Source organism: Dicentrarchus labrax, unplaced genomic scaffold (genome assembly GCF_905237075.1).
Source record: "Dicentrarchus labrax unplaced genomic scaffold, dlabrax2021, whole genome shotgun sequence".
NCBI classification, from domain to species: Eukaryota; Metazoa; Chordata; class Actinopteri; family Moronidae; genus Dicentrarchus; species Dicentrarchus labrax.
Window position 1 is genome coordinate 4,085,623 of NW_026136706.1, and position 16,941 is coordinate 4,102,563.

Genomic DNA, 16,941 nt, shown 5'->3' on the forward strand with positions numbered 1-16,941 from the left:
TTTCTTTCCCCATTGGTGCACAGGAGACAGATCTGACTGCCTGTCAGTCCTCGCTACAGGACAGTTACAGGATGAGGCAGTCAAATGCTGAGGCCTGATGTCACTGTTGTTTGAATCTAAAGAGGTGGGTTTGGAGTTGGGGGGGGTGGTCGAGCATACCCATCTAATCTAGGTCTAGCCTTGGCACAATACTCTACACAAGCCAGCGCTAATCCAATTGGTTGAGATCCGTAGCATTGATGTGGGGGCCTTGGCAATTGTGAGAAGAAATGGAGGATTAAACGCTGGTTAATTAATTACGTATCGAGTGCTCACTCCAAAAGACTAATGAAATCCTCACAGTGAACTTTCTGAGGCGGTGTCACACTCCGACGGATCTTGGACAGCGCTGCTGGAGGGCAGGCGGGGGTCGGACACACACATACTCTCACACACACACACACACACACACACAGTAGTACACAGGGCAAGTCAAGCCCTGAGCATGTATGTGTCTATTAACTCCCATACGTTATTCACCCAACACATAGACACTCAGTTACACCCACAGGCGAAGATTTACACATTGGCTCGCTCCAACACTGCAAGGTAAAAACAACCATGAATCTGACTCCACCTACGCACACCTCTGCGCATTTCTCTCATTCTCTTTCTTTTTCAGTGTTTGTTTGCGCTTCACTCCTGGTGTTTACCCATGCACGGCTGGAGCTTCTCCAAGCGGCTGATTCAAAATAAAAAGGAACAGCACTAAGTACACAACATAGCGCCACAATGCAACTGCAGTGGGCTGTTAAAGCTGCAGAACTGGGGGCCGGAGTTAGCCAAGAAGAGGCAATTAACAGCAAAACGAGACACACTCCAATGGAGAAATAGCTCCCTCTCTCCCCTCTTTAGGCTACACATTAGCATTTTGGGTAGCGGTGAAGGGAGGCAGGCGGGTGGTGGCGGTGGCAGAAGGGGGGGGGGGGGGGATGCTGGAGGAGTGGGGATGTCGGTGGAAAAGGGAATTTGCAAGAACTGCAAAATTGGATTTTCCAACCCTTCTTTTTAAAGTTACGAATTGAACTTTCCCACCGCTCTTTCTGTTCCAACTTGTCGACTCGGCAGGCTGATGAAGAGGAGGGCTTTTAGTGAGGCGGTGGGAAATTGAATATTCTCGTCTGCTCAGGCTTTATAGAGAGGCGCTGGGAGAAATACATATTATAGACAGACAGATAGTGGGGAGGACTGTTGTTGTCACAGGACGTATGTATTGATATAGCTGTGTGTGCACAGGAAAGCTGCTCCAGGCTGCAGCTCCAGTCTCCTGAGGGACGAGGTTTGTGTGCATTATCAGCGTGTTTGCCCTCGCACACATGTCTCTCCAAACCAGGGTTATGTGGTCTACCCTGCACCTTCTAATCCATGTTCTTCATTAACCTGAACTTAACCCGGTATTCTCTTCCGATTCTGATCCACTGCAATGTGATCGCATTCGGCGGCAGGAGTGCATGCAGAGCACCGGGAGAACCGGGGTAAGTAAACACCAGCACCGTCTCATCAATAATTAACTACAGGGTTTGGGTGGAGGGAGCCGAGGAGGAGACGAGGGGAGGGTGATCGTGTCTGCGCCTCTTCAGCCAGAAGCCTTTGTAGTCCTTCAGCACACACTCACACATACCACATCTAATGGTTTGTGCGGGTGTGGACGCTCACGCACGTGCACGCCTGCACAGGTGTGTTAGTGTGTGCATCCACCCCAGTCACATACTTTATTTGCCAGCAGACTTTTAACCTGCTGTATTTGCCAGAATTCACCTGCGAGACCACAGAAGTACCTGTTAGAATTTAACACAGCAAGACATGCTCTGCCATGCAAATATCCTGCAGCTATGACACATTAGTGACAGAGCAGCCACTGTTGCCTGTTTGCTTTTAAACTAACTTAAGTAGAACTGAATGAGCATATTGTGTCGGCGAACCTGTTTTTTCACAAACAGCTGCCTGACAGATCTCTCTGCGGGATTTCAGAGTGCTGTGGAGCTCAGATGAAAATTTAAATTTGCAGGAATCGTCTACTGCAGGCAGTTTATAGTAGGATTTATACAGTACGGCGTGTCCTTGCACATTTGTTTTGCAAAATTCCACTTCCTCTACCATAGTAGAGTGTTTGGATAAGACTCTGTATTTCCTGGTCTTCTTTCCTCCCCACTTCATTCTCTTTTCTTCCCCTTCCTTCTACTCAGTCAGAAATATGGCCTTCCACTACTGTGACAGCTCACAGATGGCTGTGGCAGAGCCTCACAGATGGTCCTATCTGCGGCGCACCCCCCATCAGCGCCACACAGATGGTTCAGTCCACCTCCCATGTTTCAAACCAGGGGGCCGGCGCTAAACCCCATCAGAACTTCCTCCCAGGATTGCGTTAGTACATCAGAGGCAATCAGCAAAGCAGAGTAGCCACACCTGCACCGTGAGACTGGATGCTGAGTCATTTCTGAGCCAAGAGAAGGTTGACTGTGACGAAATGCTACGGGTTTGTTTGAAACATACTGAAGTCTTTAAGCATCACAACTACTGCTTGTAAAGTTTCCCTAAAACTTTAAATGGTTTGACTTTAAGACTCTCACTTTCTCATTTGGATCATGCTAGAGAGGCTTTATTTATACAAGAAGCAAATCCCAGAGGGGGAATCTTTGAGAACACTACAGATTCCTTTGAATGGACGTCTAGCGTAACTTAAAATGGAGCGTTTGCTCATGCTTACATCTGTCGCATCTCTAGGGAAAACCCCGCCTTTGGATAGCCTCAATATGTGATGTTCAAGAAATTCTCAGAGTTATCTGTCAATGAAGCTTCGTCAACTTCCCCCTCAATCTCAACCTCAGCCTCATGTACTTCAGTTTATGTGCTATATATCTCAGAATGTCCATCAGCAACATCTAGGGAAGGTGTGAACTTGCATTGAACTGTGTGTAGGCGGAGAGGGCAACAGTGACTGCAAGCAACTTTACGAAATGGTGAGTCTTGAAAGAATGATACCCCAAAGTGAGGTCAGCACTGCAATTCACTCTGTCTGTTGGAGCAGATATTGACTAGAACAAGAAAAGTGCACAAACACACAATAAACTAGACCAAGAAATTTGAGGTATGTCACTAACTGCTGATTCTTAAACCTTACTGAACTGTTGAATCTGTTCCTCCCCTTAAATCATGCAAGGCCTAATTTATTATCCCTCTAGGGAGAGATATGTACTTACAGATGATGTAGTAGTCTCTCCCTCTGAAGAACTCCAGGCCCCACAGATTGGGGCTGAACTCCTGAAACTTGAGGGTGAACTTGACATCCTGGTCGGGCTTGACACAGTTGAGGAGCGGCGTGTCGGCCTTGGTTATGGTGCAGCTCTCCAGCTGCTCCCTGGGCACCATGTACACCTTGTAATACTCCACGCCATCAGGCACCCCGCCGTCCACACGTGGGCACACAATGTCCAACTTATCCCCAATCTGGGGGTACAATACCACACCTTGGCCTGGCACGAATCTGAAAGGAGAGGCAGGGAGGGCGGGGAACAAGGGCAGAGAGAGAAGGATATTAGTCAGCTGCAGAAAAACTGATGATAAGTCATTCATTATGCATTTCGGATTGGAGTGTTTGCCATTGAGCCTCTCCATATCTTGCACAAAAAAAAGAGAAGTCGGCTTAATTATTGATGTGGTAATTACTGATTGTGTCCATTAATTTTAGATGATGAAGGATAATGGCGGATTGTGTGATGTATGCATGTGTGTGTGGGGGGGGGGGCAAAGTGACCCCCATATCTGAAGATGAAATCATTGAGCTCTTCTTCAGCATTGTGGCAGTGACGGAAAGGAAGAATAATTAAGCGGATAAATGAGGAGAATGCCGCGCACTTCCCGGATGCGAGGGAAATGGAAGAACAGCGTTGGCATACAAAACAGAAAATTAAAAAACAATAAAATCCCGGCTTGGTGAAGCAAAATTACAACAACAGGAGCACCAGCAGAAACACGCACACACACTCAGACACAGGGCCTGGAGGGGTTTGTCTGGAAGTGTAGTTGAATTTCCCTAAATTCTTCCCAAAAGTAAAATAATGTTGCCATTTAGTCTCCGAGTACTGAGAGCCCCTGCAGCATTCCTGTGATTGCACACACTCTCTCGCACACACATTCACAGTTGGAGCTTGAGTTGGAGGTGAAACCTTGTATTTATCTGCTAAACGAATTTGCCCCACGCTTGAATACAATTTGAAATGTTAACCATGGATGCCCTGGAGGCTTTTTATGGCATGCTGTGAATACTGCAAGTAAATAAGTCAGGAACGCATTGCTAATACTGACTAATGAAAACGGTGGGAATATCTAGTGGGACCATTTAGCTTTACCGTGTTGATCATATGTACTTGTGGTACTGTGTGCGTCTGGTGGGTGAGGATGCACCAAAAGAATGGGTCGATTAGTTGACCGGCAGAAAATTAGTCGGAAACTATTCTGATAATCGATTAATCGACGTTTTTCAAGCACAAATACCAAACATTACCCGGTTCCCACTGCTCAGCTGTGAGGATTTGCTGCTTTTCGTTAAACATAATTGTCCCTATTGTTCATTCAGACTCATTATTTAGGAATGAATCGGTTCTCAGGAAGACATCTTGTAATTGTTTGACATTTACAATTATATAAATGAGAGTAAGGCAGCAAACTGATTGACATTTTTGCCTGATAAATTACTTAAATTATTAATAGAAGATCAAAACTGTGAACGAACTTCTGAAAATCAACAAAATGTTTTGACACTAGTTTGTTCCCTTTTCTCCTCTCCTTTTGCCTTTGCCTCAGAAACCTGCATCCAGCCTGTACAAGGTACATACTGTAAACATGTCTCCAAGTGAACTTTTACCTTTTTGCCTGGAAGAAAGTAGTGGAGAGCCTAAGATCGGCACATTACAAAAGCAATGATACTGAAAGCACCACACTCTGCTCTCCCAGTGAGGACTGAGCACCAGCGTAAGGCTTTGACTGCTTTTTTTTCTGACTACAAAGACAGCCACCGCAGGGCGGCAGGGGAGCCTTCACACAGGAGACCGGTGGCAAGGCACAGTCGATTCATAATTAACAAAGAGCACTAAATGAAATAGCGGGGGGAAAAAATTCAACGTATAATCAGTTTTATATATATAAACACACTGGCTGCCAGCTCTCACAGAAGGAAAAAAAATGTCTCCCAGTTCTTCTTCCCTCTATCTCTGTCACACACACACACACACACACACACACACACACACACACTCTTTGTCTTTCAAACATACAGACACATACATTATTTCTCCTTCCCTCTCCGACAGCGTGCATCATCGCCTTTGCTTCCGGCGCGAGCGAGAGCGCACAGATACGTGCACACACTCACATACACACAAACACCAGCTCACACATGCGCATGCAGCGGCTAACTAGGCCGAGAGAATATTTTTTCTGCCCCCTGGGGACACACTCAGCGGTGGTACAGTGTGTCCACTGACGGACACAGGGAGAGAGGGAGAGGGGGAGAGAGAGAGAGGAAGGGTATGTATGTCTATGCATTGCAGCGCCATCTGGCATCATCTTATCATATGTGTGTGTGTGTGTGTGTCTGGAGGGAGGGGTGGATGAGAGGGGAGAAGTAGAGCAGAGAGAGAGACAGGAAAGGTCCTTAGAAAAGCCTGGGGGGGGGGGTTTACTTCTACACAAACACTGTGGAATTGTATGTGTGTGAGTTAACTTTGTGTGTGAGCGTGGTTGGAAGCGTTCATTCATGCGTGCAAATGTGCATGTGTGTTTATACAGGGGTGAAAGCATGCATGCATGTGCTTATTTCAAATGTCTGAGTGAATGTGTGTGTGTGTGTGTGTGTGTGTGTGTGTGTGTGTGTAGCGTAGCTCTCGGTGGCCATTATTTGTCTAAAAAGGGTTAATCTAGAAGTGCTTTTGTAGTGCTATAATGACAACAGAGAGGTGAACAGCAGATCTCTGCAGCTCCTCTGCTGCTCAGGATCCTGGTGTATCAACGACGATGGCCGTCTCATGTTTGTGCATTAAGGTTGAAGCTAAAGTCAGGGCAGGTTTAACCTTAGCTTACAGGCTGAAGTCATAGGGAAACAGTTAGCCTGCCTGTCAAAAGGTAAAAAAAAAAAATACATCTGTCAACAATTCTAAATTTCACAAAATAACATGTTGAATCCTGTTTGTTTATTCCCACACACACAAATATAAATATGTGGGTTTTATGGGCAGTTATGAGCTAACTATCCACGCTAGCTCTGCACAGAAGTGGGCCACTGGATATTTTTCATGTAGAACGATAAATCCACAAATTGTAGTTTTTACATTTTTGTGAATTTACAGGTTAAACAAATAAACAACGTGTATACAACAGCTTTAGAAGAGCTGGCTCGGTGCATTTTCCCACAGGACAGAGGGAAGCTAGCTGTTGCTCCCTGCTACTTGTCTTTCTACTCATATAGGCTGAACACGCCCTGGAGCTAGCTGCGTACACACACACACACACACACACACGGGACTCACTTCACACTGGAAAACAAAAAGTGCATTAAAACATTCCCCAAATGTAATTCAGACAGAATTAGCTTTGGGTTCAGTCCAGGGTTGGGGAACAAACAGAACATGTTAACTCAACACACAGTCACACATGCACAGGCCCACACCTACTGTACACCTGCATACACGGTGAACAGGTGAATCATTTTCAACACCTGTCTGATAATGCTATCAGACCGGGCGTCGGAACTCCTGCTCCACTAACATGAATGCTATCTCTACAGGGAGTGGGCAACTAGCAGGAGATCAAACATGGCTCCAACCTACACGAAGCTAAGGCACACAGCGATATATAGCAGCCCAAGATGTCCTCATCTCTTCCTTTCACTGTTCCTCTCATACAAACACATTATGAATCACTTTTTCCTGACAGAATATGAGACACAGCATCATAATGGCTGTATCTTGTTCTTTTACTGTCTTTACAAATCACAACTGAGATCTGCCTTTGCCAGGGGCAAAACAAACAAGACTAACACACACCACCCTCTCTATTACAACCTTGTGTTTTAGCCAGCTGATTTACAGCAGAGTGCTGTATAATGAAAGCATTCAATAAATGCTGACAAAGAAGAATAAAACTGTTTAAATGTGGGTTTAAAGATAAGCTGCCAAGAGGCTGATTACGGGTAAATATGAGCTATTCTGGATTGTCTCTTAGAAAAGAAAACACAAAAGGAGGCAAGCAACGAGAGAAGAGACAGGTTGGACGCTCATCCGTTTGTTCTGTCTCCCTCCGTCGCGATGGGTAAATGAGCGTGTTGGATACCAGACACCTGGCTCAATGGCAGACATTACAACAAAACAACAGGTACACAAGGTCACACAGACAGGCTGAGGTGCCTGATTCAGGCCCTGTGTGGTGGTGGTGGGGGGGGAGGGAGGGGGAGGACAGAGAGAGGATGAATAAAGGAGGGGAGGGCCAGAAAACAAATAAAAGCTTGCCACCGCAATCTCATGATTGTAAATGCATTTGACCCTCCACCCTCTACTGGCCCCCCCACCTAGCTTTAAGGCACACTTGGCCCTTCACCCCTCCTGTTTTTCAGCCCTCTTCCTCAAACTAAAAACCCCTTCTTTAGTAAGACACCCCCGCCCACCACCAACACCATAAATATTCCTGAACCAAAGAGCGGAGAGCATTTTATCACAGAGGCCTGGAGCGAGCACGGAGATTAAAAGCATTAAAGGCTGCTAAATCACAATTTAAGGAGTTGTGGCGTAATGTAAAGACACACAGAGGGACACACTGTTAAACTTGTTAGGTCATATTTACAGTATTGATTGCTTCATTAAATAGAGTTAACCTTTTAATGCCCACTGTGAAGCCCGCTGGACACAGGCAGTACCACAGGACTTTGATGAAAAGTTACATGCATGAGAAAATCTAAAAAAATCTCGTAAAAATGATGTCTGGCTACTTTCAAAGCAGTCCAATGCTGTCGGCAATTCTTCATTCAAGGCTCACAATCATCATTTTCTTCGAGGGATTACTAAAAGTGAAATATCTGCTGTATGCTCTACCGATAATGGCAGCTCTATGTAATGTTGTGCAGTAAAAGTGTGTGTGTGTGTGTGTGTGTGTGTGTGTGTCTGAAAACCTTTATCGTGCATGATTTGGAGCAAGAAAGCAGAAAAACGTATTCGATTAGTTGATTGAGTTTAACGATTAATCGAAGTCGTTTACATTTGCTTTTCTCTCTTTTTATATATTTGTTAATTGAAGATTTTTGAGGTTTGGGCTGAAAAAAATACAATTGAAGACGTCATTTTAGGCTGCGTGTCCTACAGACGGAACAAATAATCGATTAGTTGATTAATAATAATGAACGTTGTTGTGAGTTGCAGCCCGGCTGTTAGCACTGTTGTGTTTTTTACAGTTTTCTGTCACGTCACGCACCATTTGTCCTTTCACACAATGAGGGCGACACTCCTCACAGTGTAACCCCGCACAATGTATAACCAGAGGAGGTGACGAGAGAGCGTGAGGGTGAAAGGAGGAGAGAAATCGGCGTGGAGACATGAAGTAGCACTCCTTCCTTCTCTCCGTCTATCCCTCTATCTGCCCCCCCCCCTCCACACACTCCCCTCCGACAAACGAACGCACCAACTGCTCTGACAAAGCCAGCAGAGGAGTTAACAGAGAGGCTGAGTGGAGCTGTCGGCTCTATCCTCTCCTCTCCAACCACACTGTCAGGACATTTGGTGGGAAGGTGAGAACAGCCACAGGTGCCTGAACGCCCTCCTCAAAGTCTCTTGTCAGACTTGGAGAATTAAAAAGAAGGCTTTTATAATACCCAGAAGGTTCTCATAATGAAATGGTAAAATCAGACAGCCGCAATTTTCGACCAACAAAAAGCCCTCGCAGCTTTTCTTAGAAAAATGATTTTAAAGCAATGACTTCTGCCTGTGATTGCTCTTTAGTGGTCGTCTTTGCTTTTCTACGTCTGGAACATGACTTACAAAAGAGGAACACGCATATTGATGATTTTTTTTCCCTTTTCATTAAATATGAGAGTTAGAACTCTTAGGTCTGGGCTACTTTTCCAACTGAGTGAAAGTGAAGTGTCCCCCCCGCCCCCCCTCCGCTGATTCAGACGCACAGGTGGGGTGAGAGCTGGGGACTTGAAAGGGAGTTTCGCAGGGTGACATCTGCTTTTCTCCTTTATCTCCTAACCGCCTGTCTTCACCTTTAGGTTTGGTGTCTTTTTTTAGTGTGTGTGTGTGGAAGGGGCTCGGGGTGGAGAGAGGAAAGGTTGGGGGCAAAAGGAGCAAAAAAGGGGGGGCTGTGGACCTACTTCCTGAGAGGTTATGACCGCTGCATCTGTCCCTAGTAAAAAACAACAAGAAAAGTTAGATCTGTGAGTCTCTAAAGCTGGTGCGTCCCCCTGTCACTGCACATCTCCATGTCACCCCCTTCATTCCTCCCCCCCTCCCCTCTCTCTCTCTCTCTCTCTCTATCTAGACTCTCTATTTAACCCACTGGATTGTTGGATTTGTGTGTGACAAAACAGAGCCACGGTGGCCGCCCCGGCGTAATCCCCCCGTCCGACTCTCCCCTCCGTTCTCTTCCTGTGGCCCCGAAGTTATGAGAAAACAAAGTGGAACGAGGGGAGGGCGAATATTTACCGCAGATCAAGAGCAACTGTTTGACTCTGAATCCCAGCTGCAATGCAAGGATTCATTAAGGCGGCAGACAAAGAGGCCAAGCCGGGGCGTAGTGAGGGTTAATCCACCCAGTGATTCTTCGCAGCGCCCCGGCTTTCGCCCTCTGTTGGCCGAGGGGACAGAGGTCTTTGCGCCGGCCCGTCACCCTATCCCCCCTCGTCCTCTCTCCGGTTGTGTCTGCGCTCCGTGCCTTTCGGCCCTACCTTTCATCCAGTAATCCAGGCCTATGGGATCTGAGCAGGCCTAGACATAATTACCCTCCGTGCCCCAAGGGGCCCTGACGCTTTCTTCTCTCCCCCTCTGTTTCATTTTCTCTCACTTTTTCCTCCTATTTTTTCTCTCCCCGTTCTTTTATTTCACAATCTTAATCACCCACTTTTCTCTGGGCAGCAATCATTAAAAAGCGGCGTCAACCTACGTCGCCCCGGCGGTGTGAACTTGGTGTGTCGAGCATGGTGGTGCTTCACTTTCTCTCCTTCCATTTTTCCCCTCACTCTCGCTGCTGGTCGATGTAGCTAAATTAAAACAACTGATCTTCCTCTCTCTCTCATGGAGGAGAAGAAAGGAAAAAAGGCAAAATTAGAGGCACCGCGGGGGTTCTGGAGGGAGGGATGGTTGGAGGAAGAGGGAGGGTTACGACATTCAGTGCAAGGCCTCGTCACTCATTCATGATGGACCTGCATCTCTCTGCCCCCCCCTCCCCTCATCTCTCCCTCTCTCTCACCCCCCCACATTCACAAAAGGACCCACAGAGGTGCCCCCGTCACTGCCCGGTCACAAAGGGTCTTTGGGCTTCTATGTAATCTCTTAATGAACTGCATTGGAAGAGAGGGAGCGCTCCTTTTACATAAACCATGTAAAGCAGGCCTCTCTTTTGTTTCTCCCTCCCAACTACAAAATGGATTACCAGGAGAAGGAGGTGTGTGTGGTGTGATGTGATGTGTGTGTGTTGGGGAGATGGGGGGGAGGAGGTGGTGGGGGTCATTCTCTCGTTTTTTTTTCTTGGGAGGTTCATGCATAAGGGCAGTAAAGTAGTAAAGCGCAAACAACAATGAGGTTTAATCGACACAGCCGTGGGCCCTGTGGAGGGATTTTTTTTTGTTTTTGATGGATGCACACACACTTAATACACACACACACGGAGAGAGAGAGAGAGAGAGAGAGAGAGAGAGCCTAGCTGTTTCTTTATACTCTCCCCCGGCCTACACACACAAAGGCATTAGACTGGCCCGCAGCCTTCACATTTCTAACATTCATCCTTCCCTGAATAGTCAAAGAGGAGGACTAACACCGACTAAAAGAGAGACGCGGAGGCAGGGACAACTTGAGCTGTCGAGCATATTGCTGACCTGCTGAATAAAGATATTCACGCTTTGGGGTTCTCTGTTACCGAGGAGGAATAACTGACACACAGGCATGAGGACTTTGAGGAAGCTGTGAAAGGGGACGATAAAAAGTCTGGGTGTCGTTTATTTGGCCGAGACTCACAGGAAAGTTATTTATCGGACAGGAGAATGTGTGAGAAATTAGAAAAAAAAAGTTTAGAAATTGGACAAACTTGTGTCCTCATCAGCATCCCCTAAAGACTAATAGAGAAGACGGATTTCAAAAAAGAAAGATGTTAGCCAAATGTCCAAAATATTTTCAGTTTGTGTGTAAAAAAAAAAAAAAAAGTTTGTTTCCGCCACAGAACTTGAACTACAAAATGAAATCATTCTTCTGCCTCAGCTCCATAAAAGAGGCGACTCACAAAAGGGGGGAATTTCACCTAAAGAGAAAGAGGTGACCGGTCACACAATGATATCACTCTCTGGCCTTTTACCTCTGAACTCCTCACCCAGACTGAACGCAAAGAATGCGCACATGCACACACTAATTCCGCCGGAATGCCCGCCGCATTTGTGGCAGCTCGGGGCCTATACTTGCTCCGAGGGTGGACACACTTTCCCCTTTCTTTCTTTCATTTTTTTTTTTTGCCTCCTTTTCAAAATCAAAGCTGACGCGCCAAGTGAAATGACATACTAATTTGCAAGGGCTGCTGCAGCTCCAAAATGGAGGAGGTTTCATGTTCTGGCTCTGTGAGGAAGGTATTTTAAAAGCACAAAATGACTTGTTGGGTGATCCCTATATAGAAAGAAAGCCTTCCCAGAAAGCATAAGAGCAAGATATTTCAAAAATATCTATTCTTAGCAGTGTTTATATTTGCTGTGATCTGCCACTTTGGCTTCAAGGCTAAAATCTCTCAAGCAAATATCTTGCTAAAACCATCCTGGGGTGTTTTTTTTTTGTCTCTTTACTGAAGCCAAATGGTCACCAAATGGTACACTGGGGCACAACTGCTCACTACATCATGGCTTTATATTTGACACACACCACAGTGCAATTTGGGATGGAATATCGACCTGCAAAGTGCAACCACAGCCGATTTTAACCTGTAGAAATGCATTGTTTGCTGCTCCTCAAAACGAGTCCACATTAGCGCGTCATTGGATGCGCAGTCCGCATTCAAACGCGTCTGGACACAGATGGCCGTGGCAGTCAAGAGGCTTTGGAAGGCCGAGGCTGCAGCATATAGAACACCAGAGCTCTGTCCCGCAGACAGCTACGCAGCCAATCCTCTGAAACACTCGGCACAACAGACAAACAAGGCCCGAGCGCGCACGGTTACGCACAACACAAGTGGACGCTCATTTCCTGCAGTTTTAAGCAACAATAGACACCTGTTAGACCATCATAACGCCCCCATTGTGAGCATTTTCACTGAGGGGAAAAGCAGGAGGCAGAGAGGGCGAGGGGCTCTCTGGCTGCACCGGAGCCAAAAGCTGAATTATTGAGCGAGTTGGGAGTTTGGCCGTGACTAAACAGCCACAAAGAGGGGCGCCCCCCGCCGGGCTGAGACCAGGGGTGTAGAGGAGGAGAAAGACACCTTTTTTATTTGCAGGAAAGGAGTTTAACCGCCTTTCTTGGCCCGTAGGAATATTAAGGAGGCTAATGGATGGTGTAGATGATCTTAGATTGGGGAATACACAAACAGGCCTGCGTCTAATAATCACACACCGGTGCTCATAGCTGAAGCACTACTTAAAAAAAAAAAAAAACACACACACACACACACAACTATAGGACAGCCTGAAAATGTACATCCGAACGCACCCAGCTGCACTGTTGTGACGCCTTTACGTTGAGGCTTCTGGGGGTTTATGCGTGTGAACGGCGTGAGAGCAGCGGGCTGGAGGCGCACGACGGTCCATCAAAAGTTTGCATCTAATCGAGCATATTTCCAGCACCATCCGCCCTCAAATGCGGCTCATTGTTCAGTTAATTATTTCATTCCTTCCACACAGAGTGTTGGAAACCGCATCAGAGCAGCAGAGGCCCGGTGGAGCGTCCCAGCAGCTCCACGGAGCCTCCGCCTCGGCACGTCAGGAACAGCAAGGGTTCTCTTCGCTTTAATATTATTCTCAGGATTTAAAAAAAATCTCACAACTAACATTTAATATCTAAAGGGACGAAACTGGCCTGCTAATGAGGCTGAGTGCAGCTGCAAAGGGTCTCTGCTATTTTGGCTGATTGGGACCTGTTACAGTCAGATATGAATTACAATACGCCCAGACGAAGTTATTATTGACCGAGGAGGCGAAGCGTAAAGTTACCTTCAGAATTCATTTCAACCCAAACCCCCCAGCGCCCCACCAAGATGAGCCACACAGCCGATAGACTCTGCAGGAACATGCCAATAAGCAGCAAAATAACGTAGGGATCACACAAAGTACTGAGGCGGGTTTACTGCTGAGTGGCACCATAACGCACGGCCGAGCGGGCCCTCGCCGTCCACTGCGCGTAAATATTCCCCAACGGCGACCAGACCCACACACACACACACACACACACACACACACACACACACACACACACACACACACACACACACACACAGTAAATCTATCAGTTCAGCAGTGAGTAAAGCAACGAGCAGAGATAAACGCAGCTTCCTTTATCCCGGCAGGTGTTTTGGTGATGGCTTTATCGTTTTAGGCTTTTCATTATCCGATGTGGTTAACCCTGAGACTTCCCAGCAATAAAAACCCAAACTCAGTTCAAATAAATGTGTGAGTGGAGCTGCAGAGCGGGTTGAGATTCATTTAGGTTTTTTTTTTCGAATCATTAAGGCTCTCTGGGAGAGTCGGCGTACAGACGATTCACTGAGCTACATTTATTTTCACAAAATCTTACTTCAGAGACGCGACTTGAGCCGCCCGCCGCGGTGGAGTGTGGTGGAACTGGAATAACATGCGTAGATAAATTCGAAATTTAAAAATCACGCCACTCTGAGGGCTCTTTGTTCCACTCAATGTGTGCTGAATTGAAGAGTTGCTGCTGCATAACCACCTAATGTTAACTCGTGTTATTTTTACGCATAGACGCCATGGGCGGCCAGCGAGCCAACGTTAAATTGCCCGATTTTTCAACGGAGTCTGGCATGAAATCGCCTCCACACGGGAGAGCGTACGGCGCTACGGGGGCCGGTAATCAGCGCGGCTTGTGCTCCACTTACTTGGTATTTGTTGTGTTCCAGTAGATGGACTCCAGGATGAGCGCCCGGCACAAGTCCACTTTGAAGGCAATAAACAAAACTCCGAAATAATATCTCCACATCGAGTCCCCCATGGTTAGCCTGCGCGCCTCCGGGTGGGTGCACAACCCTTCTCAAAAGAACCAAATGTGTCCACAGAAAAAAAAAACAAAAAAAAAATCAGGACCAGCGCTCCAGAAAGGGATGCAATTTCTTCACCTTATATCCCGATCCAGAGGAGATGCGCACGAATCACAAACCCCGATCAGACGTACGAGAGCATCTCCAGATGAGAGACCTGCTCCAAAAGCCAAAGGCGCACGGCTGTAGTTCATTCAGCGGACAGTGCGTTAATATTCTCCCCTGTTCAGAGCGCAGACTTCAACCCGCTGTAATACATCCCTCAGAGAGAAAAAAGTGCTGGTGTCCGCTGTGGACCGGGCGGCAGATGGAAATCAATACAAATATAAATCCCCCTGCGTTATAGTCCAGCAGTGTGCACGCCAAAATCCAGAGCAGCAGCAGCAGCAGCAGCAGAGAAAAGGACAGTGATGGCTGGTGGTGGAATGGTTCAGATATTCCCCTTCTCAGCTGGAGCTGGTGGTGGTGAGCAACAAACTGTGGGTGACAGCAGCAGAAAAATGAGAAGGGCGAAACAATGAGGTCGGATGGTCAAAAAAAAGAAAATGATCAAATATGAGAATGAAAGAAATCAAAGGAGCTGGAATGGAAGTTCTCATACTAGAGGTCCCCAAAGAACGAGCGCTTTGCGGCTGTTTTTTTTTTTCTTCTCCTGCAGATCCGTCCCGAACGCCCGCAGACAACGCAGGGGTGATGCCTCAGCGCTGCTCCGAAACCTGGATGGAAAGTAACTGCAAGGGACCGCGACTGGGAATATTTGGTTGAGCTGGTTTTGCCCAGGCCCCGCCCCCCGCCGCCGCTGATTGGTCCCTCGGCGGGGAAGTCAATAGGAGCTCTGCTGTCAGTCAAAGAGGAGGAGGGGAGGTGGTGGTGGTGGGGGGGGCAACTGGTTCAGCACGGTGACTAGTGGTGAGCGAAAATGGGGAGGAATTAGAGCCCGAATGCTGCTTTTGTCAAACAGGCAGGTGGATGGATAAGACTTGTGATTTTTGTTTAATTATAATATCTGATGTATTAATAAAATGAATCCAACAAATATACATCCAATGAAGGTGAATTCAACTAAAAGTCTGTGTGTTTGCACTCCTCCTATTACCTGTAATAAGAACATAAAGAGCTGACAGCAGGTCAGCTGAGCGGAGCAGGCTCTATGTGAGTGGACCGTGTTTTTACTCCTCAGGAAAGCGTTACACAGCCCGTTCTCCGGCACTTCCTGCCTGTTTATGGTTTTCTGTGGATAGCCCCATAATGAAAGCAACGAGCAAACATTTGCTCCCACAAGGCTCGTACACGGCGGCACTGTAGTGAGCCACAGTGCCGCTGCAGGAGGCTCCACTCACAGCGCCGACCCTGCACGGATAAGAGGTTTTTTTCGAAAGACAAGAGCGCCCACTAGCGGAAAATCCGCCTCAGAGGCATCAGAGGAGAGTCAGAAACAATCGAATTATCTTTTATTTTATATCTAAATAAAATCTAAAAAACATATAAAATATAGTGTATTCATTTATAACAAATACTATAGAACATTGTGGTATTTAAAACCTATATTGTTTCCGCACATAGAGCTGCTTTTAAGGGGAAATTCACATGTCCCTTAAACTTCTGAGAAGTTAAGAGCTTTTTATTTTATTTGATTTTTTACTGATTTTCTTCCTTATAAGGACAAAAAAAAATCAGTTCCTATTATTCCCAGAATTCAACCCTGTATTGTTCCTGAACTATTAAAACATTATTTTAACAAAAGTTCCTTCAAAGCTGATTGAAAGGGCACATTCACACTCTCTGCAAACACTGAATTTTTTAGTCAATGGCCTCTAATTTAACGAGCACACACACACACACACACACACACACACACACACACACTCTGGCAGCCATCTCCCCGAATATAAAGTGTGAAGTTTTGACACTTTTTAACGACTTAATTCGATCAGGGCTGTTTTTTTGTTTTTTTTTAAAGGCAGCCGCTGTTTGCTTAGCTGATAATCAGGCTGATATAACACCGAGAAGATAATTGACGAGTCCGATCCCCACTTCTGTCCCCGGAATAAACACAGGAGAGCTTCCAGCGCAGACTGGCTGTTTATTGCAGCAGCATTACATCCATTGCATTCAAACAGGGAATGTATATTAGATTAACGAGGCTGACGTGCGGGCTCTGTGCACGGGGCCCCTGCACAACTTTCTCTAAATATTTAAATTTAGGTTTCTTTACTGGCTGGAGACCACCCTACAATATTTCTATAATACTTCTTTTGTGACTTAGAATATGTATAATACGTTTTCAGAAGAGTTTAGGACTTTTAAATCGAGTTTCACTCATCTTTAAAATTAAATAAAAGTGGCTGGAAAAAAAGCCCATAATGTATTTTAATTGTTTTTTTCCCCTCACTGTAAAAATATTCCTAAAACCTGCCCATTCTCATCGTCACTGAAGCGGTTCCACAGCCGGGGCTTTACACT

At 46.3% G+C, this 16,941-nt stretch overlaps 1 protein-coding gene across 1 annotated transcript in view; it reads right to left on the reverse strand.

Moving 5' to 3' along the window:
- The window catches only part of efnb2a (ephrin-B2a), a 28,777-nt gene extending 13,556 nt beyond the window's left edge, over window positions 1-15,221 (reverse strand). The window contains exons 1-3 of the mRNA XM_051404273.1: window positions 15,080-15,221; window positions 14,320-14,955; window positions 3,240-3,523 (exon numbers count right to left, since the gene is read on the reverse strand). Of these exons, the coding sequence (XP_051260233.1) occupies window positions 3,240-3,523; window positions 14,320-14,432 (397 nt within the window). The 5' untranslated portion in view covers window positions 14,433-14,955; window positions 15,080-15,221. The remainder of the gene's footprint in view (window positions 1-3,239; window positions 3,524-14,319; window positions 14,956-15,079) is intronic.
- Window positions 15,222-16,941: the final 1,720 nt, after the last annotated feature.